The sequence below is a fragment of the Pleurodeles waltl genome, chromosome 6 (genome assembly GCF_031143425.1).
Source record: "Pleurodeles waltl isolate 20211129_DDA chromosome 6, aPleWal1.hap1.20221129, whole genome shotgun sequence".
NCBI classification, from domain to species: domain Eukaryota; kingdom Metazoa; phylum Chordata; class Amphibia; order Caudata; family Salamandridae; genus Pleurodeles; species Pleurodeles waltl.
The window spans coordinates 67,813,002-67,839,128 of record NC_090445.1 but is presented as its reverse complement, the minus strand read 5'-3'; the positions used below and the strand labels follow the sequence as shown (position 1 = coordinate 67,839,128).

The following is a 26,127-nucleotide window of genomic DNA, read 5'->3' as shown; positions in this document are numbered from 1 at the left end:
CACGCCAGCGAGACTCCGCCTGCCGTTTTACAAGCTGTAATATGGTTTGGCAGAGTCTTGCTGGCGTGGTGGTGCTGGTGGTGCAAAACCGCCAGGATCCAGCCCCTCCCGGACGACTTGCTCACCGGAAAAGGTACGATGACCGTCTGAAAGGGGAGTGGGGTGGGGAGTGTTGGGTGCATGTGTCTGGTGTGTGCATGTATATGTGCGAATGGGGGTGTATGAGTGTGTTTATGTGTGCAAATGGGTGTGTCTGAGTGCGTGTATGTGTGCGAACAGGGGTGTCTGAGTGCGTGTATGTGTGTGAATGGGGGTGTCTGAGTGTGTGTTTGTAAGCGAGTGAGTTGGGTGTTCTGGATGTATGTGTGCAGTAGGGGTGTGTCTCTGCATGTATGCGGAGGTTAGGGGGGTCTGGGGTGCGAGGGAGTAGGTGTGTGTATTGGGATGAAGGTGAGTGGGGGTGCATGTGAGCAAGTCTGCGAGTGAGTGGGGGTGCATGTGTGCAAGTCTGCGAGATAGTAGGGGTGTCTGTGAATGTATGCGTATGTGGAGCGGTGTGTTTGTGAATGTATGCAGGGGTAATGGGTGTTTGTAAGTGAGTGGACAGGTTGGAGGGGTGTCTGAATGTGTGTGGACATGTGGACATGTGGGGGTGTGTGTACCAGCGACAGGAAGGGGGATGACTGCCACGGAAAGCCTAGTAGCCGCAGCCTCGTAATCTGGCCGTCAGGCAGAGGCCTGCCGCCGGGCTGGAAAAGCTCACCGCTGGCCACGTTGGTGTGACCGCATAGGCGGCCCAGGCGGTGTTGTGGGGTTTGGCTTTTGCTAAACTCCACAACTTGTAATGCGGTGGTCTTTACGGATAGGTCCGCGTAATAAGACCGCCACAGTGCGGCTGGCGGTTTAATGACCGACAGCCTCGTAATGAGGGCCCTAGTTTGTGGCCATTTCACCTTAGTACCAGAATGTTGGAAAGTCACTCCAGAAGGATATAATGAACTATGAGATTGGCTTCAAGAATCTGTGGTGCAATACATTTGGGTCACGATTGAACGCAACCACTCTTTAAATTTAAAGTGGTAGCGTTAGTTCTTGAAGATACAAGATAGGTATCCAGAAGTCAACTGTGGCTCCTAAGTCCTTCATTTACTGGGAGTATTTCACATTATCTAAGTCACAAAAGCCCCTCAGGGGAAAGGGGAATTGGAGAAAAGGAAAGACACAGATGAAAAACCTGAATCTGTGAAGAATGTCCACAACAGCCTGAAAGTGTTCACAACTTTCTAGCATCAGTAATCTAGAAAACACAAACTTAACAGTTAACTTGCCCCAATATTTCAGTTATTGATTGTTAAATAGTTCACACACAGTCATACAACAATACATTTGTGTCACGACTGAACGCAACCAGTATTTAAAGTGGTAGTGTTAGATCTTGAAGGAGCGAGATGAGTATCCAGAAGCCAACTGTGTCTCCCAAACCATGACTTTACTGGGAATATTTCACACTTCCCAAGTCACAACAGCCCTAAGGAGAAAGGAGAACTGGAGAAAAGGCAAGACACAGATGAAGACCTGGGTCTGCACATAAGGTTCACAACAGCCTGAATGTGTTTGCAACATTCTAGCATCAGTAATCTAGAAATTACACTGTTACGTTGCCCCAATATCTCAGTTATTGATTGTTAAATAATTCACACAAAACCATAATCTTCCCTATTTCCCCGCAAACAACTCTGAAAACTCAAAAAAAAGTAGGTCCAAACACTCAAGGGTGATGTATTCAGGAAAAACAATATACTCTAACATATGATTCCAGCTAAACTTACAGGCATTGTCTTAAAGTGAAAACAAAACTAAATTAAAAGTAGCAAACCACTTTGGAACATTAGAGTAAATGTTAATAAATAATTTGACACCAAAACCATCAAAATGCAATAAGAAGAGCCGGAATTAGGAATTTTTAAAGTTTTAAGTGTAAACTAGCGCTTAAAAGCAAAAAGCTCCAACCGTGGACATCTGGTTGCACTAGACCAGAGTAAAGTCAAAAGTTAAGACCCACTGCGATGGAGCTTGGTTCAGATACACAAAGTGAATTGGGCCCGTTAGGACTTATCTTCAAACTTAGAAAATGTTTCAAGAAAAAGTCTCTGAGAAGGTAGATGTTCGGGGGGAAAACCTGCAGATTTGTCTGAGAAGGGAGCGTTGTTGTTGGATAGCCTTGGAGGACAGAGGTGGTAAAGATTTTTACCTTTGGACTTCGTTGCCAAAAATCTATAGCGGGACAAAGCAGGAGGTTGTAGCTGAAGACAGTCCCACAAGATGGGATACCCTTTTCAAGAAGGACTGCTTAAAAGGACTTGCTGCTGCAGAGAAGAATGTAGCGGGAGAAGCCGCAAAGTCAATCTGACAAGTGATGCACCTCGGACAGGTAGTCGAGCACGTTGGCCCCAGTCCCCTCTGAGTTCTCAGAGCACTTTTTGGCCACATTTTGTCTAAGTCCTCAGTTCTGGAAATTGACCATCTGGGCAACTTTAGCACCTCAACCAAATGTCCAAGAATGAATGGAGACTTCTTGGAAGTTCAGGACTCACTCAAGCTGGGTCCAGGTGTGGGTTCAAGATGGTGGCAGCCATTTATGTCCCTGTGGTTCTGAACAGGAGGCCAGGAATCTAGCTGTTGGAGTCACTTTTGGAAGTCCTAAGTGCAGGTGAAGATGCAGGGCTTCACAGTAGATTCTGGCCTGTAAGGGTTCAAAGTAGTCTCCATACAGCAAAGCAGTCCTTTCAGGTACAGCAACAGTCTGGCAGAGTGCACAGCAGATCACAGCAGAAGGCAGTACTCTAAGAGTCCTTCCGCAGGTCCAATAGCGGACTGAAGAATGGGTCTGAGAACCCTATTTGTATACCCTGTGCCCTGCTCCTAGAAGGTGGGAGAAGTTTCCAGAAAGGTTCTTTCAGGTTGCAGGAGTTTCCTGCTTCCCGATCCCTGGCTGCTAGCTGGCTGCACTGACAATACAGGGGAGTTAAGCCTATTGTGTGGCAGTAGAGCTCACAATATTCAGGTATAAGTGTTTTTTTCAGCTCTGCCTCTCTGAGGGGCCTGTACTATTTTAGGGTCATGTCTTTTGGGGTATAGAATGCTCCTGCCACTTTTTATTGCCCGGTGAACAATGTTCTAGAGGAGCATGGGGAGTTCTATGTGGCATTCCTTGATGACACTGTAATCTTTTGCAATTTGTGAGAAAGCCTTCTGAGGCACCTAGAACAGGAGCTGGTCCAGCAGATGATTGCTGATTAGTCCTTCCTGAACACTGCATGATTGTAGAAGAATGGGGTGAGTCAACAGATTCTGTACTTTAGGATACAGACATTTCTAGGCCGGTCCTGCACTTTCGTTTTTCATTAAGTGCTACATCAAAAAGGTTGAGGATAACCAGGTTCAGTGTCTTCACACTTCATTATACTCCTGCTTGGAGCCAGCATTGTCACAATCTGCTATCAGAGCCATCACCTTGCACAAAAGCTGTATCTGCAATGCAGCTAGAAAATGGCATTTGGAAAGGAACCTCCCTAAGCCTGATCCTGGACTTTTGACAGTCCATCAACAACCCCTCTCTAGAAAATCAGTATAAAGGTGGGACCCAATCCGTACCTGTTTATTCTTATTCCATTGTTGTCATAACCAAGGAAGGGAGTGTGCAGAGTTCTTGAAGAGATACTGTTTTGCAGGGCTGCTAGAAAGACACTTTCTCAGAGGTGAGGCGAAAACACCTGAAGTCTGCGAAACTTTCTGGAGAGCTGTAATCTGTCTAGATGTCTGGCTGCCTGCAGGAGGAGAGATTGTTGCAGGGAGAAGCCCTTGTACCCAGAGTATTGAGCATTCAGAAGAGCAGACCTGTGACCGGCAGTGTAAGGGGTCACCCAGCCTTACTTTGTACTTTATCTGGCGAACAGTGTGAAGAGAAATGCTGAGAATAAAGAGATGTCTAATAAAGAAAACACTAAGAGACTGTGTCCTGTACTAAAAAATACAGATCAGTATATTAAAGAGATTAAGTGATTGGCAGCATTTACTCTTTTATTCAAGATACAAACTGAACTGACTTTTTGATTATGTAGTGTTTGCTCACCCAAGCCTAATAGTAAGCTCACAATTGTCAATACTTCCTGCGCAAGATAATTTCCTTTTTGATAGAACACTAGCAGTGAGAGAACATTAGGAATTGTTACAACTTTGAAGTTGGTGTGTTAATGCTGAATGCTGGTAGGTGGTGCTGAGGAAGGGGGACAAGCACAGAGCATTTTCACCGTTGTAGCCACTCTCTGGTTGCTGGATAACTGGGGGGTGTCCAGATGCTGCCCCTGCCCCCCGCACTTCCCCACTATGGGTCCTAGACCTCAGTTCGGTGGACTCAGACTATGGGTCAAGCATCCTGAGACCAGAAGGGGGAGTGTTGAGGTCATCAGGGCTGGAGTGAGCTACAAGGCTCAACTGACGACCATAAGGAGGACAGAGCTTTGAGATGCTGTGGAAGGCTTATTGTGGTTTGGGGTCGTTTGGAGTGTGGAATGCTAATCAGGTGAGCACTGGTATTTTAATCCAGCAATTTCCTTGCCTGCTTTCCTTTCCATCCGTTTCCTAGCTAAACTCTTTGCCTATTGAGTATGGGCCCCCTTGAAAGTGCAGTGCTCAAGCCCCTCTTTGAGTGCTTTGAACCTATTGAGAGCTGGCTCTCCATCTCACTCTTTACCACAGAAGCAGTTGGTGTGCCTGTGCCTGGTTTTATGATGCCTCTCTCCTGCTTGTCATTGTTCTCTGCATTGAACACTGCTCCCAAAGGTCGCCGTCAGCGGTTAGTTCACCTGTATGCATTTGTTCGGGTGATCTTTTCCACTAGCGCTGGGATGCCTCTTTTGAGGTAGCTGCATGCTTGATAAATGGATTGTTGTTGTTGCTGATTAGCGTCATAATTCAAGGCGCTAATGTGGCGCTTTGCTGGGTTAGTGCCACAAATTATGTCACTGATGCAGCAAAGCACAGGGAGGCCCATATCAATGGGACCTTCATCTTAACGTTTGCCTTGGGCAGGGGTTAATTATGACACTAAAAACTGCACAGTGAAATCTTGTGAATTTCACTGCGCCCTTTTTTCCTGGACCTCCCTATGTGGGAATGCCCCTCTTGCATACATTATGTCTGGCGTAGGGGTAATGTGGCACAAGGGTTTACAAAGTGGCTCAATGCTTGCATTACGCAACTTTGTAAATGTGGTGTGTGGGAAATGCCACCTTAATGTCATATTTGTGCGAAAATAATTATGCAAATGTGGTGCAAGGTGGCGCTAGGGGCATTATAAATATGCTCCTTAAAGTCTAAAACTTGGATGCCTTTGAAGCACATGGAAAATTTGAAAATTGAAGGTCTTAACATGAGGGAAAAATGCTTTAATATGGAAGGACAATATTTGCAAGGGCTTTTTCTGAGTCCTTAAAATGTCTGATAAAATCTTGTCCTCTATTCTATTCTATTCCCTAACAAATATCTGCAAAGAACTCTGAGCACATTTTGGGCTCACTTACGGCAATTCTTAAATATTTGGGCAAACTATTTAACTCAGAATTAGAATCTAGAAAGGCGGATACTACTGACTCTCCCATTGCACAGGATTCTATGCTACATCATTCATTGTCTAGGATTTCTTGAAGGGAATTTGAGAGACTAGCAGGATAGCCACAGTGTGTAAAAAGGAAAGAGAATAGTGTTAATAGTAGAGATAGGATGCAGACCTACTGCTTTGAAATCTATTTGATACTCATTCTTAGGAACCTTCTGCGCCATCACATGTATCCTCAAATATAGGGCATAAGGATGCTTTATTTCCAATTTTCTAACCATGAAAGCTTCGAAGGCTAGTTCTGCAGAGGCTTCTCAGAACAAAGTTTGTAAAAAACACAGAGAAAGGAAAACCTACAGAGGATGTAAAAAAAACGAGCTAGAAAATTTTGCTTTGATCCAATGCATCTGTCTCCAATGGAGGAAGAAAAGAATGGAATTTCATCTGAGCTTACGGATAACTAAGACTCTGTCAGTCCGTTGTTTGACTGAACTTCACAGGCTGATTTTATGCATATGAACCATGACCCGCAAGATGATGCAACCACTTCCCCTCGCTCTAATTGACCTCTTACTTTAAAGACTTTTTCTTCCTACTCAAACAGTATTATTGTTAAAAAAGAAAAAACTCTCCCTGTACAACTAACTATGTATGGGCAGAATGTTTTGTGTATTTTAGATTTCTTTTTTTAATAGAATTGATTTTCGTCTGATAATGAACTGTGTCAAAAAATGTTTAGATTTTTTGACCTTTTTTTTTGCTGTTGCCCTAAGACGTTTTTTTTTAATGTATAAAGGTTAATAATATCTTGTGGGTCTCTTTGGAGATCCAAATCTTGAATAAAGAATTGACTGAAAACTCTAGAAATTTGCTAGAGGTCTGTAGTTGCATGAAGTGAAACCCTGTACCCGAACCCCCATTATTGCCCCATCATTGTGTATGGTTTACTAAGACAAGTACTGGGCTAAGCAGTTAGTTATTGTGCATGACTGAGTTCTGAGTGTCTATCCAAACACTACCTCTCTGAGCAGCCCATAACAACTTCCACTCCCTATGCTGAGAGTCAACGTGACCGATTTTCCTTCCTCCTTATTATGATTTCTATAGACCAGGAATAGTAATACAGTGGATGGGATATCCATCAAGTTTGTGATGGAGTATCACCCTTCGCCAATCTCTAAATCAGGCCGGAGCACCAACCATGGGCCAGGAGCAATTGGCACGGCATCCGGTTGGAGCCTGTTGAAGAGGGAGGTGGTAGTGATCAATGTTTGGGGAGAAGTCAGAGATTGTATCATGCAGACAGTGGGGTCTCCTGACAACATTGAAGATCAATAGGGAACTAAGGAAGAAATCTTCAACAGTGACTACCAAAGATATCATCAGTATGAGAAAGACCGAAAGACTTTGGTTCAGATGTGACAGTGAAACCTTCAAATACAAACATACAACAAACATCAGGTGTAGCGGTTTTGAAGAAGTTAATAAGTATACATCTACCTGTTGAACGGTAGGTCAACTGAATTTATTTTAAATAGAACTGAGATTGTGTTGAGAAACACATTTCTAGGCAACATAATTCAACAAAAGGAGGACCATCTAAAGTTGGCCTTATTCACCACCACAGCGACAGGAACACGTTTCTCCCTTATACAATAGTCACCCTTAGAGTCCAAAAGAGTGACTGGGAAGAAATGACATCGAAATTAATGATTATATCCAATATGATGCATTTCTGAAGAACAAACTTTTGGCAATGGGTATTTACATACACTAGTGGGTCCAGTTTATTTAAGCATCCAGATTTTATTATCGTAAAAATATGTTCAAACCTAAAGTAAGAAAAAAGAAATAAGTTCAAATGTGCTGTTTGCTGGCAGTTAAGTAAAGTGAACAAGCATTGGCAAACCCAATAGTTCTGTGATGAATGTGGCAACAAATGTAAACACAGGGATGAAGAACATGATGCTTCAATACTCTAGGGCATTCAACCCAGTGCTTTTGCTGTTGCCAATGCTTGGTTGTGGTAGTGTTGTTTGTGGCGGTAGTGGTGCTGGGATTAGTTGTGGTGATAACAGTGATGTGGTATGACAGCTGATCCTTCTGACCTGCGGGATTAATATCTTAAATTCTAGTTTTGGTCATCTGCAGTGAGTCAACTGGAATATACTAGACCCCGTCAAATCGATGTGCAAAGAGTTGTGAACGTTCACCTCAAACCATATCCCGTGTCCTGTATGTTTGACATTTTCATAGAATTCTGCGCAGCGTAGACTAAAGGGGCATCCAACGTAGGTCCAGCAGGGTTGCCTCCAAACTTGGTTTTCAGGATAACCACTGACAATGTAAGTTAACTCTATTTAGTTTCTCTGTGTCAACTTATAGCTCGCCTGCATAATGTTGGCTTTCCTGAAAATCTGCCAAAGTTACAGTCTTTTTGGGCCTTCAATGGACACAGTCAACAGTGCTGAAAAACTGTCAGGGCAACAGAGTGTGCAGTCAGCCTCTTATGTTGATCACTTTTTTCTGCGTCTATCAATGTTCAGTATCAATGGATAACACAACTTGATGATCTAACTGATGCTCCTCAAGCTGAGCTGAGAGAGGTGCCTGTAATTGGGAACTGTACACGCCTGATAACCAGGTTGGTCGATTTATGAGCCAGGGTATCAAGTTACAGGATCATTGCTTGAATCAAACACGTTTAATAAAAGCACTGCAGTCAGAGCTTCAGGAGGTTACAAATACTTGTTAAAAAAAAATATTTTTTCCAGAACAAATTGTTACAATGGTTTGCTGTTGATGTTTTGTCTTCCAGAAGGCCCTTTGACTGCTCTTAATAGAAAAGATTTCTTAAAATGACCTGTAGGTTTCTACGTGTAGAGTCACAGACGTAAAGTAATATTTTGTGCAATATACTATCTTGGTGGATAAGGGATTGGAAGGGAAAGGGCCCAAACTCTGACGTGCAAATTATATTTGCACTGATTGTGTTCAGAGTTTTTCACAGGAGTGATTCGTTTATGTGGCTGAAGGAGGTAGCAGCAACACTCATGTTTAGCATCAGAATTTGATGCTGATCAAGACTGAGAGGGCAGAAGAGGAAGACAGAGAAAGTGAGGAAACAGTGATAAAGAGAGACAACAGGAATGAAAGAAATCTTGCAACGGGGACATAAAGGGATAGGAAGTGTGAAATGATGTAATAAAGAGGTATTACAATTATGCAGCCTTGGCGTTCAGCAACCCCGGCACTCATCAGTTTGATTGGCGGACTCCTAAGAAGAACTTTGGGCCACCGCACTCTGAAATATTTATGACAATTTAAGCATCGTTATTTGCATCATGAGCTTTTGCATTGGCACAGCATGAGATGCAGATGGAACATCTTAGTAACAAGCAGAGGCAACCACTGCTCCCTGTTTCCAACCAGAGATGTCTGACACTAACTGACAATCTCTCACTTAGGTGTCTGCCGTAGTCAGTGCAGTGTCTTAAAACATATCTACGGCTCTGCTCCGAGACAGCTCGTGTGCTCATGAAACAGCCTTTTACACTGGCATCACAAACAGGGAACAATGCACACATTTGTTCTTAAAACCAGCTACCGGTGAGTACTGAAAGCAAACTCAAAATGAAACCCATTTTGCATTCACATCTAAATTGACAGTTTTGTAAAAACGACTGTACAACAAGGACCTAGCCAGCGCTTCCGCTTACTTACAGATACATACGTTTAAATGATATATTTGTTTACACCCAATCATCCCAGATCTATAATGTAATGCGATTTACTAGATTCACATTGACATGGCATGTTCACTTTAATAGGTTTCTTGTCTTATTACAATCCCAGGTCTCCCTTGGGTGCTTTAAAGAGAACAGCATTACATTAATTTAAGAAAAACTTACCAAGTTCTTGTGAAAGTTCCACTAGGAAAATAAAAAATAAATATCAATGTCAGAAACAAACTTTTAAAACTTCACTTAGTTGCATCAAATTGCTGACCCCTTTCAGTTCACCCCATTTTATAATCATCAATGCTCCCGCCCACACACACTTCTGACCTTAGTTCCTGTGGACTTAGTAGTACAAGTTTTAGTACACCACCAAAAAGCTTGTAATGGCAGACAAAGCACTGTACCTTCTGGCTGCAGAGGTCTCCACTACCATGAGTTATGCTTACATAAATGTGTTTTCGGTTAAACCGAAATGCCTGTTAATAACCCACTGTGTGAACATTCCCAGGCCTGGTTTAAACTGGAACACACTGTGGGCCTGAGTACGACCTTGACGGATGCTATACTCCGTTACCTGATGGGTATCACTTCCTGTTGGAAAATGGGTTATTGGTAAGGCACATATTACAAGTTCTATTGTATCCTATGGAACTTGTAAAACGGCGAGCGGGATATCTGTCACGCTTGTGATGGAGTTTCCCATCCCCCAAGGTCGTAATCAGGCCCTTTGTTTTAATAAGTCCAGACTAATACCTTGGTACAACATCACATGCCCATTGTGACTTGGACACAAGCAGGGTCAAGCATGGATCTCATTTAGGGATCGTCGGGGGTCTCATCTGCGACCCCTGGCTTGCCTCTTGCAACCCCTGGCACTGCCTCTGCGACCCCTGGCCAGAGAGGTGTCTAATTCAGTATCAGGTACACAGGGGCAGCTCTGTTGGCGCTCCACTCTCCTTGTTTTCCAGCAACTTTTTCTTTACACTAATAGTGAATAATATTACATTATTCACTATTAGTGTAAAGACAACGAAGTACAATCATCTGGAATATGACCTTCCCTAGCAGCTGATGTAAGTAAAAATGTATGTTGTTTGCGTGCTTGCCGATGAGAGTGTGTTTATGTGACAGCGTATATGTGCGAATATGTAAGCATGTGTGTGTGAGTGAAAGGGAAGATTATGGGGCGTGTGTCGTCACTTTCTGCTACCCCTGGCATTTTGGAGAATTAACGTCCGTGGGGTCAAGGGGAATGGTGGAGGGGCACCACATGTACTGCTTTCCGTACTCCCTATGTCTTGAAGTAGTTTTTCAATGATCACAAGTAGAGCCCCACCCAATTACCGGTATCCTGTCTTCCAGAGAAACCAATCCAACGTGCAGCATCTCCCATGGCCTTCAAGAGTCGGTGACTCCCCCACCATCCCATTTCCATGCACCACCAGCTGCCAGGACCTGTCAGCAGCAGTACCCAGTGCCCGCTATGCCACCCACTCTCGGCAGACCGCACCTATTCCAAACTCCACTCTAACGCCTCTTAGGATTCCTTTTTGATATATATTTACTTATTTGCATAGAAAAAAGGATCAACCATAGAAGAAATTGGAGTAATACAGGGCACATGTGGTTTTACATGTTTAATGTTGAGTCACAGGGAGAGATTACGGTCCAATGACGCACCTGGGCTTATAACATTTACATTAGCATACTGAACGAATACAACAGCAGGGCTGTCAGACTACCTGGATCCAGGGTTGAGCCTATATTTCATTCACTCTCTGTAACCTCCTTCCCCCAGGTCTGCTGGGGAGAGGGTGTGATCTTGGGCAAATGGCTTAATCTCCCCGTGACTTAAAAGAAGTGTAATATAGTTGTGCTTGTGCAAAGGTCCTCCAATACCTTCGTGCCATTTATAAAATTTGTATGCTTTTTATTCTACACGTTCTTGAGCATAGAGATCAAGGTCCGTGTCTCAGGTGAGCAGGAAAGATTCTAGTGGTGCCAATATATCTCTTGGTCTGATTGCCGTGGAAGCATTGCCACACCGACATCCATTGTGTCTTGCAACATATTAGATCCTTCGTCCAGACTCGTGTTGACAGATCTAGGCCTCACCATTGCCATGCACCGTTTTGCCATGAATATAGAAAAAAAGCGGGATAAGGGATTTCTCCCCATTCTCTTCTGTTGAACTAGAGGCATTTTCAGGCAGGAAACAGCTAAAATAAAGCCATGTTTGGCTTCCAAAACCGGGAGTCTGCTGCCCAAATCAGGACTATTGGCATGGATGCATATACATTTAATCACTCAGTAAAGACCCGTGTACGGAGGAACAACCAGGGGCTGTATTATCACATGTAGCGCAAGCGCTACCTCATGAGGGTGTTCCCTCATTTACATGGGGTTGTGGCCCCATTCAAAGGAGGGAAACACTTTGTTTCTGCTCCTGTTGGGGTATTAAGGAGCAGGCACAAAGGCAAAGAAGCTATGAGGAGGTGCACTGAATGTGCGCCACAAAAAGATGGCACACTGTCAGTGCACCCCCTGATGGTGTGAAAGCTGAATTAATTACTAATAAATTTGAATTGATTAACTGTTAAGAATTTACACGAATTAGGATAATGTAGAAGAAAATTGTGTGTCATGGAAAATGTGCCTAAAAATGTGGCCACCATAAGATGTACAACAATTAATAATTAATTTAAGTTTATAGTCTAAATGATGTGCCCATGTAGAATAAAATGTATTAGTGGGTCACATTAACATAATAGTACTATGAATTTGCTTAAAATAATATTGGGCATTGATCAATTACGAGGTTTGGGCCTAGTCGACAAACCCCATGTTAAGTTGCATAGCAGAAATAAATAAATGCCTGTACCTGCTTTGTGAAAGCCGAGAAATAATATTGTATGTTGTTCACATGGCGCTGACCAAGCGATGTGTAAATATCTTAAACGTTCTCATGAGAACTGCCTGTTAGAATGTCTTGCACTAGAAAACGTTATAAAAGTAACCTTGATGCATAAGAAAGAGACATTTCCAGGAGCTAACAGTGGGCGCACTGACTTCAACTAGGATTGCAACAAAAGAGTTACCTGACAAACGTGACGATGGGAACAGGAGAAGAGGAGCCAGTCATCGACATGTGAAAGACTGTCTGGTTATATTTTAGATTTATAGTTTATAGCTCATTGGTCCTACTGTAAACGTACGATTTTCTGACTCATGACAAAAGCGTGAAAAGATACTTTATGGGAGTTTAACTTAGCCTGCTTGCATTTTGGAAGCCTGGTCCATTTTTCTGATTTCATTGTGACCCATTTTTTCCTGTCCTTGCTAGAATCCTGATAGTAGAGCTCCGGAGTTCCATGTATTCTGTATATTTGTGTTAATGTTGATTCCTTAGCTTAAGTGTCCTTTAAGTTGGTTCAGTTAACTTAGGGCCAAACCGTGGCTCAACTATCCTCTATCACTGTCCCATTGTTGATGCTGACCAGACGGATGTCCCCCTGACGAAGAAAGTATCTCTTGCTGACTCATTGAGGAGAGGTATAAAAAATGCTATTCTTTCTGTGCTGTATTTGTGATTTCTTTTGGGTACAAACCGCTATTTTGATAGAGCCTTAGTTAGATGTTTTTCAAATTAAGTTTGATTAAAATAGTTTTTGCATGAAGCCTAAACATGCTATTCTAATTGGAAGGTTCATTAGTATGCCCAAATGTTGACAATTGTCATTATCACAGAACTGATTCTGTTCACCTGTTGAGTTTAGATGTATAGTATATCTGCTTTCTAGTTACTATTGTTATTGATTTGTACTGTAACCCTTGAGTGTTTGATTATTAATGCTTTAGCCAAATTGAGATTGTTTAGACGCTTTGGTCAGCCTTTGTTGTTTGTATACATTAATCATTTGGTTTTCAGACTACGTGATATTAGCTTTTTTAATCTAGGGAAATAAACATTTTAACTTTGTTAAAAGGTGTGGTTATTCATGGTCAAATGGATCATGGTACGTAAAGATTATTGCATTCAAAAGATTGATGGTGTTTATTGATTATGTTGTTATATGTTGAAGTTATGAGTTATGGCGGAATCACTCTAAACGTAGTCAAAAGGTCCATCCAACCTCTAACGCATCCTCTTATCAATTAAACAATAAAAGACCAAATAAGGCCAGATGCGCTCACAATGGCAGCCCTGTTGAGGGGGGGAAGGGGTTTCTTAGGAGCCGCCAGACCTCCCCCTGCAGGCAGGTGCAGTCACTCACTACACCCGCCTGCTAGGGGATCTCTCTTCCCTCTGCAGGTGGGTTGCTGCCTGCACAGTGAATCATTGAGCGGCTTTGAAGCAGTAGCGCCGTATTTCACTTGAATGCGCTGCCTCCAGTTCGCGGGTGCCCATTCACTGTAACCTGGTGCACTTTCCCTGTTTGTGCATGGTGCACCTTTTTAAGGGTGTGCTGTGGCAAAAACAGGGAAAGTGAGCTGTATATTTAATATGGCTTAAGGCTGGTTTATCTAGGAAGACTGAGTAGCAGAAGGAGATGCTGAGGGAGGGGATAAACCTGTCTGCAGGTTGTGGGTGCTGGGTGGGGTTGCCACAGGCCATTTTTTTTACCATCATGAACAAGTATTTGAATGTTCCAGCTGGTATGAAAAATAGGAAAATCACTAAAGACCGTTATTTTTTGCCCCTTCATCATTACATTCTCAACACAGAAAATATTATTAGAAGGTGCTTTAAAAATGTGCTCTCCAGTTGTATCAATACCCCCGGTTAATAAATGGAGTAAATAGAGATAGAAAATCCATGTTAAAAATGAGCACAGTGGGTTTATATAAAATCTTTTTTACTATCACACCCAGGTCTATGCAGATGATTAGAACAGAAACAGATTGCTGGTATTTTTCACTGGGAAAGATGGCAACCATGGCACAAGTCCTAAAAAAAGATATGTAAGTAGGTCTATTATGAGTACATTTATGGGCAGTACAACATTCAAAAAACAACATTTTGCATTAATGTTGTTGTTAGAAATGGGGTCTGGCAGTCAGGTTACCCCCTGTCCAAGCAAGGACCCTCACTCTAGTCAGGGTAAGTCACAAACAATCCAAATTATCCTGTGCCCACCCTCTGGTAGCTTGGCACTGAGCAGTCAGGCTTACCTTAGAAGGCAATGTGTAAAGTATTTGTGCAATAAATCATACAATAACACCATATAGCACCACAAAAATACACCACACAGTGTTTAGAAAAATATATGATATTTATCTGGATATTTGCAGGCTAAAAACGATCAAAGATGTAATAAGAAAATGTAAAGATATCACTGAAAAGTGATATAAAGTGTCTTAAGTCTTTTAAAAGCAGAGAACGTCTCTTTTAAGCACAAAGTACCTGGTTTGAGTGAAAAATCTCCGCAAAGGGCCGCAGAGGAGGAGATGCGTGGAAAAATGGTGTGTGCGTCGGTTTCGCCCCTTCACACACGGACTTGCGTTATTTTCCACGCAGGGAAGATGTTGCGTTGTTTTACGGTGCGCGGATGGCCTTCTCTTCGGTTTGCGGGGTTTTCAGATGCCCTGGGGTCTGTGCGTAGAATTCTGGGCTTGTTGGCAAGCTCTGCGTCGTTCTGGTGGGCGATGTGGGAAACTTTCTCCCTTGCGGCAGGCGCAGCGACGCTTTCCCCTGTGGGAGTCGGGCGTAGTCGTCCCAGGTCGGCTGTGCGTCGATCTGGTGGGCCGTGCGTCAAAGTTCCGGTCGCACCGCAGGAGCTGCATCGATCAATTGCTTGCGAAGTTGAGCGGCGGCGTCCCAGGTCGACATGCAGTGAATTTTTCACCGCGGAGCAAGCTGTGCCTCAAATTTTTCACCGCACAAGGAGTCCAGTTGCAAGAGAGAAGTCTTTTTGGTCCTGAGACTTCAGGGAACAGGAGGCAAGCTCTATCCAAGCCCTTGGAGAGCACTTCCTCACCACAGCCAGGGAACAGCAAGGCAGCAGGGCAACAGCAAGGCAGCAGTCCTTCAGAGAAAGCAGTCAGGTGAGCCGTTTGACCAGCCAGGCAGTTCTTCTTGGCAGGATGCAGGTTCTGGTTATACGTTTCTTCTCCAGGAAGTGTCTGAGGTGGTAGGGCAGAGGCCCTGTTTTATACCCAAATGTGCCTTTGAAGTGGGGGAGACTTCACAGAGTGGCTTAGAAGTGCACCAGGTCCCCTTTCAGTTCAATCCTGTCTGCCAGGGTCCCAGTAGGGGGTGTGGCAATCCTTTGTGTGAGAGCAGGCCCTCTACCCTCCCAGCCCAGGAAGACCCATTCAAAATGAAGATGTATGCAAGTGAGGCTGAGTACCCTGTGTTTGGGGTGTGTCTGAGTGAATGCACAAGGAGCTGTCAACTAAACCCAGCCAGACGTGGATTTTAAGGCACAGAAAGATTTAAGTGCAGAGAAATGCTCACTTTCTAAAAGTGGCATTTCTAAAATAGTAATATTAAATCCAACTTCACCAGTCAGCAGGATTTTGTATTACCATTCTGGCCATACTAAATATGGCCTTCCTACTCCTTTCAGATCAGCAGGTACCACTTCAATAATATATGAGGGCAGCCCCAATGATAGCCTATGAAGGGAGCAGGCCTCACAGTAGTGTAAAAATGAATTTAGGAGTTTTACACTCCCAGGACATGTAAACTACACAGGTACATGTCCTGCCTTTTACCCACACAGCACCCTGCTCTAGGGGTTACCTAGGGCACACCTTAGGGGTGACTTATATGTAGAAAAAGGGGAGTTTTAGGCCTGGCAAGTACTTTTAAATGCAAGTTGAAGTGGCAGTGAAACTGCACACACAGGCCTTGCAATGGCAGGCCTGAGACAAGGTTAAGGGGCTACTTAAGTGGGTGGCACAACCAGTGCTACAGGCCCACTAGTAGCATTTAATCTACAGGCCCTGGGCACATACAGTGCACATTACTAGGCACTAGACATTACTAGGGTCTTAAAAGCAAATTAAATAGTTCAATTGGGTATGATCCAATGTTACCATGTTTAAAGGGAGAGAGCATGTGCACTTTAGCACTGGTTAGCAGTGGTAAAGTGCGCAGAGTCTAAAAAACAGCAAAAACAGTGTCCAGAAAGGGGAGGGAAGCAGGCAAAAAGTTAGGGGTGACCACCCTAAGGCTGTCAGGTCTAACATGTGTGTCCCCCAGCTGAAAGTGGGGAGAGCTACCCAACATCCTGGGAGCTCTCATCGCTAAGGCGGAAGTATCTGGAGAGACCATCAGCGTTGGCGTGGTCAATCCCCGAGCGATGCTCCACCGTAAAGTCCATACCCTGTAGGGAAATGGACCACCTCAAGAGTTTTGGATTCTCACCCCTCATCTGCATGAGCCATCTGAGGGGCCTGTGGTCTGTCTGAACCTGGAAGTGAGTCCCAAACAGGTAGGGTCTTAACTTCTTCAGTGCCCAGACCACAGCAAATGGTTCTCTCTCAATAGCACTCGACTTCTGTTCCCGTGGTAATAGCCTTCTGCTAATAAAGGCTACTGGTTGGTCTGAGCCCTCCTCATTCAGCTGTGGTAGAACAGCCCCTATGCCATGCTCTGAAGCGTCTGTCTGCACAATAAATTCCTGGGAGTAGTCAGGGGCCTTGAGCAAGAGGGCCGTGCACATGGCTTCCTTCAGAGAATCAAAGGCTTTCTGACAAGCCTCTGTCCATTTCACCAACCTAGGCTGTTTCTTGGAAGTGAGTTCTGTCAAGGGTGACACAATGGTACCATAGCTTTTGACGAATCTGCGGTAGTATCCAGTGAGGACTAAAAAGGCTCTCACCTCCGTCTGTGTTCTAGGTGGTTGCCAGGCCTTGATAGTTTAAACCTTGGTCTGAAGTGGCTGCACCTTGCCACCACCTACTAGGTGTCCCAAGTACACCACGGAACCCTGCCCAATCTGGCACTTACTAGCCTTGATGGTCAGGCCTGCCTGTCGCAGAGCCTGAAGCACCTCCTTGAGGTGGAGCAGGTGTTCCTCCAAGCTGGAACTGTAGACATCTATGTCGTCCAGGTAGGCTGCACGGTAGGCATCCTTTCCAGCTAGGACCCCGTTAACAAACTGTTGGAGATGGCGGGGGCATTTTTCAACCCAAATGGCATCACCCGGAACTGGTAATGGCCATCAGATGTGGAAAATGCTGATCTCTCTTTAGCCCCCTCAGTCAGGGCGATCTGCCAGTACCCTGAAGTAAGATCAAACGTACTCAGGAACTTGGCAGCTCCTAGTCTGTCAACAAGCTCATCAGCTCGGGGGATGGGATGAGCATCATTCTGTGTGACTGAGTTGAGACCCCGGTAGTCCACGCAGAACCGGAGTTCTGGCTTGGCACCGGGGACAGTAGCTTTAGGGACCAGCACCACAGGGCTGGCCCAGGGACTGCTGGATTTCTCAATAACCCCTAAGGTTAACATCTTGGAGACCTTCCCTTTGATGCTGGCCTTGACCTTATCCGATAAACTGTAAATTTTGTTCTTTACACAGGGACCGTCTCCAGTGTCAATATCATGAACACATAAATGGGTAAGTCCAGGAGTAAGGGAGAACAGGGAAGAGAACTGTTCTAACAGCTCATAGCAGTCTCCTTTCTGGTTTAGAGTTAGATAGAATGACACCCCCCACGGACCCATCAGCTTCTTTTGCAGAGAGGAGGTCGAAGAGAGGTTCACTCTCCTCTTCCATGCCCTCATCTGTGACCAGGAGCATACTGACCTCAGACCTCTCAAAGTGAGGTTTGAGTCGGTTGTGATGGAGAACCCTTAGGGGGTGCCTAGGGGTCTTGAGGTCCACTAGGCAAGTGGCCTCCCCCTTTCGCTCCTTAACTTCAAAGGGGCCCTTCCAGCGGTCCTGGAGAGCCCTAGGCTCCACTGGCTCCATCACCCAAACCTTGTCTCCAGGTGAGAACTCAACCAGAGTGGCCTTCTGGTCGTACCACTCCTTCATCACCTCTTGACTGGACTCAAGGTTATCTTTGGCCTGCTTCTAGAAGCGTTGGGTTTGGTTGCGGAGGGCCAGCATGTAGCTGACCACATCCTGGGGAAGTGTCTTGGGAGCTTTCTCCCAGTCCTCTTTAACAATGCTTAGGGGTCCCCTGACAGGGTGACCATAGAGAAGCTCAAAGGGTGGGTTGCCCACTGTTCCACCCTGGGGAGTGCAAAGCCACAGTCTCTCAAGTCTATACAGTGGGTGGGTTGCCCACTGTTCCATCCTGGGGAGTGCAAAGCCACAGTCTCTCAAGTCTATACAGTGGGTGGGTTGCCCACTGTTCAATCCTGGGGAGTGCAAAGCCACAGTCTCTCAAGTGTATGACAGTCTCCTGGTTCTGGAGAGGGCTTAGTCCCCTGAGTGCTTCATCCTGCTAAGGACAGAGGTAGTGAATGACAGTCTCCACTGGTTCTGGAGGGGGCATGGTGCCCAGAGTGCTACATCCTGCTAAGGACAGAGGTAGTGGATGACAGCCTCCACTGGTTCTGGAGGGGGCCTGGTGCCCAGAGTGCTACATCCTGCTAAGGACGGAGGTAGTGGATGACAGTCTCCACTGGTTCTGGAGGGGCATGGTGCCCAGAGTGCCTCATCCTGCTTGTGAAGGACTCAGTAGCGTCAGTGCCCTTGCAGCTCATGGGCCAGCGGTGCTTGTGGCGTTGGTGCCCTGTTCAGCGGTGCTTGAGGCGGCGGTGCCTTGTTCCGCAGTGCTTGCGGCGGCGGTGACCTGTTCAGCAGTGCTTGAAGCGGCGGTGCCCTGTTCAGCGGTGCTTGAGGCGGCGGGCTCCTTTGCAGTGACTCAGCTGCTGGCGGTCCTCTCTGTTCCAGTGGGGTTGTGCTGGCGGTCCTCTATGTCCCAGCGGGGCTTGTGCTAGCGGTCCTCTCTAGCCCAGCGGGGCTTGTGCTGGCGGCCTCTCTGTCCCAGCGGGGCTTGTGCTGGTGGTCCTCTCTAGTCCAGCGGGGCTTGTGCTGGTGGTCCTCTCTGTCCCAGCGGGGCTTGTGCTAGCGGTCCTCTCTGTCCCAGCGGGGCTTGTGCTGGCGGTCCTCTGTAGCCCAGCGGGGTTTGTGCTGGCGGTCCTCTGTAGCCCAGCGGGGCTTGTGCTGGCGTCCTCTGTAGCCCAGCGGGGCTTGTGCTGGCGGTCCTCTCTGTCCCAGCGGGGCTTGTGCTGGCGGTCCTCTGTAGCCCAGCGGGGCTTGTGCTGGCGGTCCTCTCTGTCCCAGCGGGGCTTGTGCTGGCGGTCCTCTCTGTCCCAGCAGGGCTTGTACTGGCGGACCTCTCTAGCCCAGCGGGGCTTGTGCTGGCGGTCCTGTCTAGCCCAGCGGGGCTTGTGCTGGCTGTCCTCTCTGTCCCAGCGGGGCTTGTTCTGGTGGTCCTCTCTGTCCCAGCGGGGCTTGTGCTGGCAGTCCTCTCTAGCCCGCGGGGCTTGTGTTGGCGGTGGCCTCCTGGGCAGCGGGGATGATGGCGGTGGCTTCCTAGGCAGCAGGGCAGGTGCTGGCGGTGGCCTCCTGGGCAGCGGGGATGAGGGCGGTGGCCTCCTGGTCAGCAGGGATGATGGCGGTGGCCTCCTGGGCAGCGGGGATGATGGCGGTCTCCTCCGCCGTGCTGCTCTTCCCAGACTTGCCGGGTTTCTTGTGGCACCTTCCCCAACTTGGAAGGTGTCGCAGGTGACTCCACACTCCCACCGGGACCCCTGGGAGCGGCTTTGGAGACTGGAGTCTTCCCCCTCTCCCACCGGGCACTGGCCAATTTTTGATGCTTGACAGGTGGGGGACTGTCCGTGCTGTGGCTCCGTGCCACACTGTCTGCCCTGGTGGCCGGTGCACTCCAGATTCCGGTGACTACAGGCACCACTGGTCCTGGAGATGTTGTGGCTAAGGTGCTAGGTTGGGCCCTGGAGAGTTGGGCCCTAGGAGACGGACGAGGTGGGGAAGGTGTGGGAAAGAGGTCAAGGTTGGACAGGAAACGTTTTTGGGAGACACTGGGACAGGTAGCTGGAGGGGGTTTGGGAGTGAAGGAAGAGGTTGTGGTTGTAGGAGGTGTTCGTTTGGTGACTTTGGGTGAAGGTGCATGCGCTGGAGGCTATTGTGAGGTGGATGGCTGTTGGGTGGGTGTGTGCCTGCATTTGTGTATCTTGGGAGGGGACGTCACAGACACACTTGGAGATGACACAGGGGACGTGTGAATGGTAGTGGAGTGGTGACTGCACGTGAGCGGGGTGTGGTGGTGTATGTGCTGGTGATGGCAGTAGTGGCTGTAGATGTAGTGCATGCAGGTGTGAGTGTAGACGAGAGTGGGAGGGAGGAGGGAGACGAGGAGGGGGGGACACAGTGGAGGCAGTGGATGTTGGTGTGCCTGCATGTGTGTGACGCTTGCGTGAGTGCCTGTGGGATGTGTGGTGCTTATGTTTGCCTTAGTTTCCCTTGTGTGTTGACTTGTGTGCATGCTGGTCTGAAGGTGTGTTATGGATAGGCTGGGGTACAGGGGATGGGGTCTGGGTGGAGGAAGTTGGAGGGGGGAGGCTAGAGACGGGGACAATGGCTGCCATCAGTGCTGAGACCAGAGTCTGAAAAGCTCGCTGAAGGGCCGTCTGACCAGAATGAATGCTCTCCAGGAATGCATTGGTTTGTTGCAACTGCCTTTCGACACCCTGGATGGCATTCAAAATGGTAGACTGCCCAACAGTGAGGGACCTGAGGAGGTCAATGGCCTCCTCACTGAGGGCAGCAGGGGTGGCTGGGGCAGGGCCTGAGGTGCCTGGGGTGAAGGTGATGCCCACCCTCCTGGGTGAGCGGGCACGGGGCAAAGGTTGTGGCTGAGGGGCTGCTGGGAGGGTGGTGCTGGTAAGGGGGCTGGCGGCTGTAGATGCGGGGGGCACAGATGTTGCCGCCATCACAAGGGAGCTCCCATCAGAGGACGAGTCCGTGTCGCTTGTGTCAGCTCCTGTCCCCGCCGTGGAGCTCCCCTCGCCCTCCGTCCCACTGGTGAACTCCGAGTCCGTTGTTTCACCCTCCAGGGCCATGTGGGATGCAGCTCCCTCATGCTCCGGTGCCACTGCTCCTCTGCCTGATGATGCTAATGCACACAGGAACAGGGAGACCACAAAAAGGGGGGGACGACAGAAGAAAGACATGTTGAGTGCATGCATTACCGCTACCGTTGGCGGACACGGCAGACACAGAAGCCCCCTGCACTACACTGCGCTCTTGGGCTCCACTGTTCAATCCCTGGGAAATGGCCAACAAGGCTATGGACGACATCTGCACACATGGATGACACAGGGACATGACTAGGTGTACTTGGCACTCTACAGAGGTGGGGTGCGGTGCCACATGGCCTGCCTTACGGGGGACCTGGCCTACTAAACTCGCCCTGACCTAGGGAAACCCACAGCCCACCTCCCCCGCCCAGACACCTCCACTGCGCACAAAATCAGCAGGATGAGAGTATACTCACCCCCTTGTGGCTGCTGTGATGCCCTCAAGCGCCCATCCAACTCCGGGTACGCCACTGACAGGATCCTGAACATCAGGGGGGTCATGGTGCGACGGGCACCCCTTCCACGTTGGGAGGCCATCCCCAGCTGAGCCTCCGCCGTCTTCTTGCTCAAGCGGCGAATGTCCTCCCATCTTTTCCGGCAGTGGGTGCTCCGTCTGTGGTAGACACCCAGGGTCCGGACGTCCTTGGCGATGGCACGCCAAATATCTTTTTTCTGATGGGCGTTGACCTACTTGAATTGTACAGGGAGAAGAGAAACGTATTACCAACTGCACCGTCACAGTCATTGGCCCCCATCCCTACCCTTGCAATGTGGCACATGCACTCACCGTCGTTTCATGCACGCCGCAATCTCCCCCCACCATCTTACATCCACCCCACTCCACACAGGCATAGCCCATACAGCATGCTCCCAGTGTACTTACCTGTTTGTCTGGAGGACCGTAGAGAAGCGTGTTCTGGGGGAGGACCCCATCCACGAGTTTCTCCAACTCCTCCGATGTGAAGGCAGGGGCTCTTTCCCAAGACACTCGAGCCATAGTCTCTTCCAGACCGAGGTCACAGCAGCACTTGCAGTGTAGGTCCTCTCCTGTCGAAGATCAGGTATCGAATGATTGAACAGAGAGAAAATGGCAGTCACGTCCGCGACGGTGCGTACCGTCACCGCCGGCGTACATCGTCATTGGCTCCTGGGACCCATAGGGTCCAATGCTAACCAATGCAGCATTGCACTGCGCTCTTTGACCGCCTACCGCAACGGTGTACAACCCCAGCGCGGTTACCTCACATCCCATTGTCCCACTTTACAGGTCAGGCAGCCGCTATTTCAGGGGCCCACATGGCTTAATTTTTAACTGCGTCACACATACCTAGGCCTACACTCAACACACATACAGGCCACTTTTCGGATTAGGATTTGTTTTCTGTGTAAGCTGTGGGTACGTACCTCTGAGTTGGTTGACTCTGTGCTCACTTTTGTCCTTCATAGGCACCGTCCGCTGGGACATGTGAGGAGATCCTCCGGTGTACAGACCGCTGGTGGACCTGTCGACAATGGAGGAAAGACATATGATCATCACATACAGGCTTGACTGTGCCACAATCCAGGAACTGTGTACCCAGCTGGAGCCAGACCTGATGTCAGCTATCCGCCATCCCACAGGAATCCCCCCTCAAGTGCAGGTGCTGTCAGTGCTCCATTTCCTTGCAAGTGGGTCATTTCAAACAACAGTGGCCATAGCATCAGGGATGTCCCAGCCTATGTTTTCAAACGTGTTGTCCAGAGTGTTGTCTGCCCTGCTGAAACACATGCGGAGCTACATCGTTTTTCCTCAGGTGGAGGATATGCCTACAGTGAAAGGTGATTTCTATGCCCTGGGACATATCCCCAACATCATAGGTGCAATTGATGGGATACATGTGGCTTTGGTACCCCCCCGCAGGATTGAACAGGTGTACAGAAACAGGAAGAGTTATCATTCCATGAATGTGCAGATGGTGTGTTTGGCAGACCAGTACATCTACCATGTTAATGCCAAGTTCCCTGGCTCAGTGCATGACGCCTACATCCTGCGGAATAGCAGCAACCCTTATGTGATGGGTCAACTCCAGAGAAACCATGTTTGGCTATTGGGTGAGGACTTGGTAGCAAGACAGTGGGAATGGTTGGGTCTGGGGTTATCCCTACAGGTTAGTGTGTGTCTAACAGTTGTCCCTCGCCATTTGCAGGTGACTCTGGTTACCCCAACCTGTCATGGCCACTGACCCCATTGAGGAATCCCAGGACAAGGGCAGAGGAACGCTACAATGAGGCCCATGGGCGAACACGGCGGATAATAGAGCTGACCTTCGGCCTCCTGAAGGCCAGGTTCAGGTGCCTTCATATGACAGGTGGATCCCTATTCTACTCACCAAAGAAGGTGTGCCAGATCATCATGGCCTGCTGTATGCTTCACATTTTAGCTTTGCGACGACAGGTGCCTTTTCTGCAGGAGGATGGTCCAGATGGCGGTGTGGTTGCAGCTGTGGAGCCTGTGGACAGTGAAGACGAGAAAGAAGAAGAAGAGGACATGGACAACAGGAACCCAGTGATCCTGCAATATTTCCAGTGAGACATAGCTAAGAATACAAACCTGCCTACTACAGGTACTTTAACACTACTACTACCTCTCTACTGTCTGTCGTTTTTACCCAGTGTTTCGTCACTGAGTTGTCACTTTCCCTTACAATTTCACAGATGTGGGTCCCACTGTGTGACATCTGCTTTGATTCCTCATGGACTAGAGCTGTGTGACATAGGTATGTTGACATTACAATTGAAATAGCTTTTTGCCACAGTAATTGCTACTACACTGTTCCGAAATCACAGAATGACTCCAGATTGTTTTGTGCTTCAAGGGTGTTTATTTAAGTGCTAAATATTGGAAGGGTTTGCAAAATGGTGAGGGGCGATGGTGGAGGAATGTCCATGGCAGAGTCCAGTCTATTAGTCTCACAGGTGCATTGCCCAAATGGGCATAGGAAGTGGAGCTGGGGCAGTTTAAGGATGGACAGGGTGACAAAGTGGGACAGAAGGATGACAATCAGGGTGGTCTCATTTCTTGGCGGGGGTCTTGGTATCGTTCTCTGTCTTTGTCCTGGATCTCAGGGACCGTTTGCGGGGTGGTTCTCCCTCTGCAGGGGGTGGGGTGCTTGTGTGGTGGTCCTGTGGTGGTGCCTCCTGTCCACTAGTGCCGGCGGAGGTGGTGGGCAGTTCATCGTCCATGCTAGTGTCAGGGGCCCCTTGTTGTGCCCCAGTGTCCCTCCTGGTGTTGAGTACTTCCTTCAGCACCCCTACGATGGTGTCCAGGGTGGAATTGATGGTTCTGAGTTCCTCCCTGAAGCCCAAATACTGTTCCTCCTGCAGGCGCTGGGTCTCCTGAAACTTGGCCAGTATCGTTGCCATCGTCTCCTGGGAGTGGTGGTAGGCTCCCATGATGGAGGAGAGGGCCTTGTGGAGAGTGGGTTCCCTGGGCCTGTCCTCCCCCTGTCGCACAGCAGCCCTCCCAGTTCCCCTGTGTACCTGGGCCTCCGTCCCCTGGACTGTGTGCCCACTGCCCCCAGGTCCCTGTTGTTGTTGGGGTGGTGGGTTAGCCTGGGTTCCCTGTAGTGGTGGACACACTGCTGATTGACGTGTCTTGGGGACAGAGGTATGGGCCCGCTGAGTGGGTGCTGTGCTGGTGTAATCAGAGGGGGGAAGCTCTGTAGTGGCCTGTGACTGTGTGATGGCAACCGACTGTCCCGAAGTCCCCATTGGGCTGGCCTGGTCATCTAGATCCAGTTGGACAGAGCTGCTGTCATCACTGTGGGCCTCTTCTGTTGGTGGTGCGGATATGTGTGGACCCTCCTGTCCGGTGACGTTGGGTAGGGGTCCTATAGGGGTATAAAAGGATGTTTATTGCATCTGTGTGTGCCATGGTGTGCAATGGGTGGGTGACCGTATACCCCAGTGCTTGCATTCCTGTGTGGGACCTTGTGTGATGATGGTTTAGGGGGGTGTATGGGTATGTGCAGTGGGCATGCTTTGGTGATGGGTGTCCATGCTTTGGTGTTGCATGCAGGGCTTGGTGTTGGGATGTGTGGTTTGTGATGTTGGGATATTTGTGAGGAGTTGGAGTGATGGGGTGAGGGTGGGGGTATGTGATGGCATGCAGGTAGGGTGGGGGATGTAATAGTTAAGATTTGACTTAGCAGAGTCCATTCCGCCATCTACTCCTGCGAGGCTCTCAGGATGCAGAATCGCCAAGAGCTGCTCCTCCCAGGTTGTTAGTTGTGGGGGAGGAGATAGGGGTCCGCCGCTAGTCCGCTGAACAGCAAGGTGGTGTCTTGAAACAACAGAATGCACCTTCCCCCGTAGGTCGTTCCACCTCTTCCTGATGTCATCCTGATTTCTTGGGTGCTGTCCCACTGCCTTGACCCTGTCCACTATTCTTCGCCATAGCTCCATCTTCCTTGCAATGGAGGTGTGCTGCACCTGTGATCCGAATAGCTGTGGCTCTACCCGGATGATTTTCTACACCATGACCCTGAGCTCCTTCTCTGAGAACCTGGGGTGTCTTTCCCGTGCCATGGGGTGGTGTGTGTGGTGATAAGTGTGCTGATATGTAGTGGTGTGTTGTGTGAGGTGTGTGGAAGTTATGTAGGTGATGGTCTGGTGTGCCTGTGGATGCTTGGTAGTAGTTTGTAGTGTCTCTCTCTGGCCTTCTT

General features: G+C 48.0%; 1 protein-coding gene across 3 annotated transcripts in view; it reads right to left on the bottom strand.

Annotated features, from left to right (window-relative positions):
- Window positions 1-26,127, bottom strand: part of LOC138299205 (butyrophilin subfamily 1 member A1-like) — a 745,683-nt gene that overhangs the window by 274,800 nt on the left and 444,756 nt on the right. The window contains exon 6 of one of the 3 annotated variants that reach the window (XM_069237316.1): window positions 9,529-9,549. The exons of the other annotated variants lie outside the window; for them this stretch is intronic. Coding sequence (XP_069093417.1) covers window positions 9,529-9,549 — 21 coding nt within the window. The remainder of the gene's footprint in view (window positions 1-9,528; window positions 9,550-26,127) is intronic. 3 annotated transcript variants of the gene reach the window in all.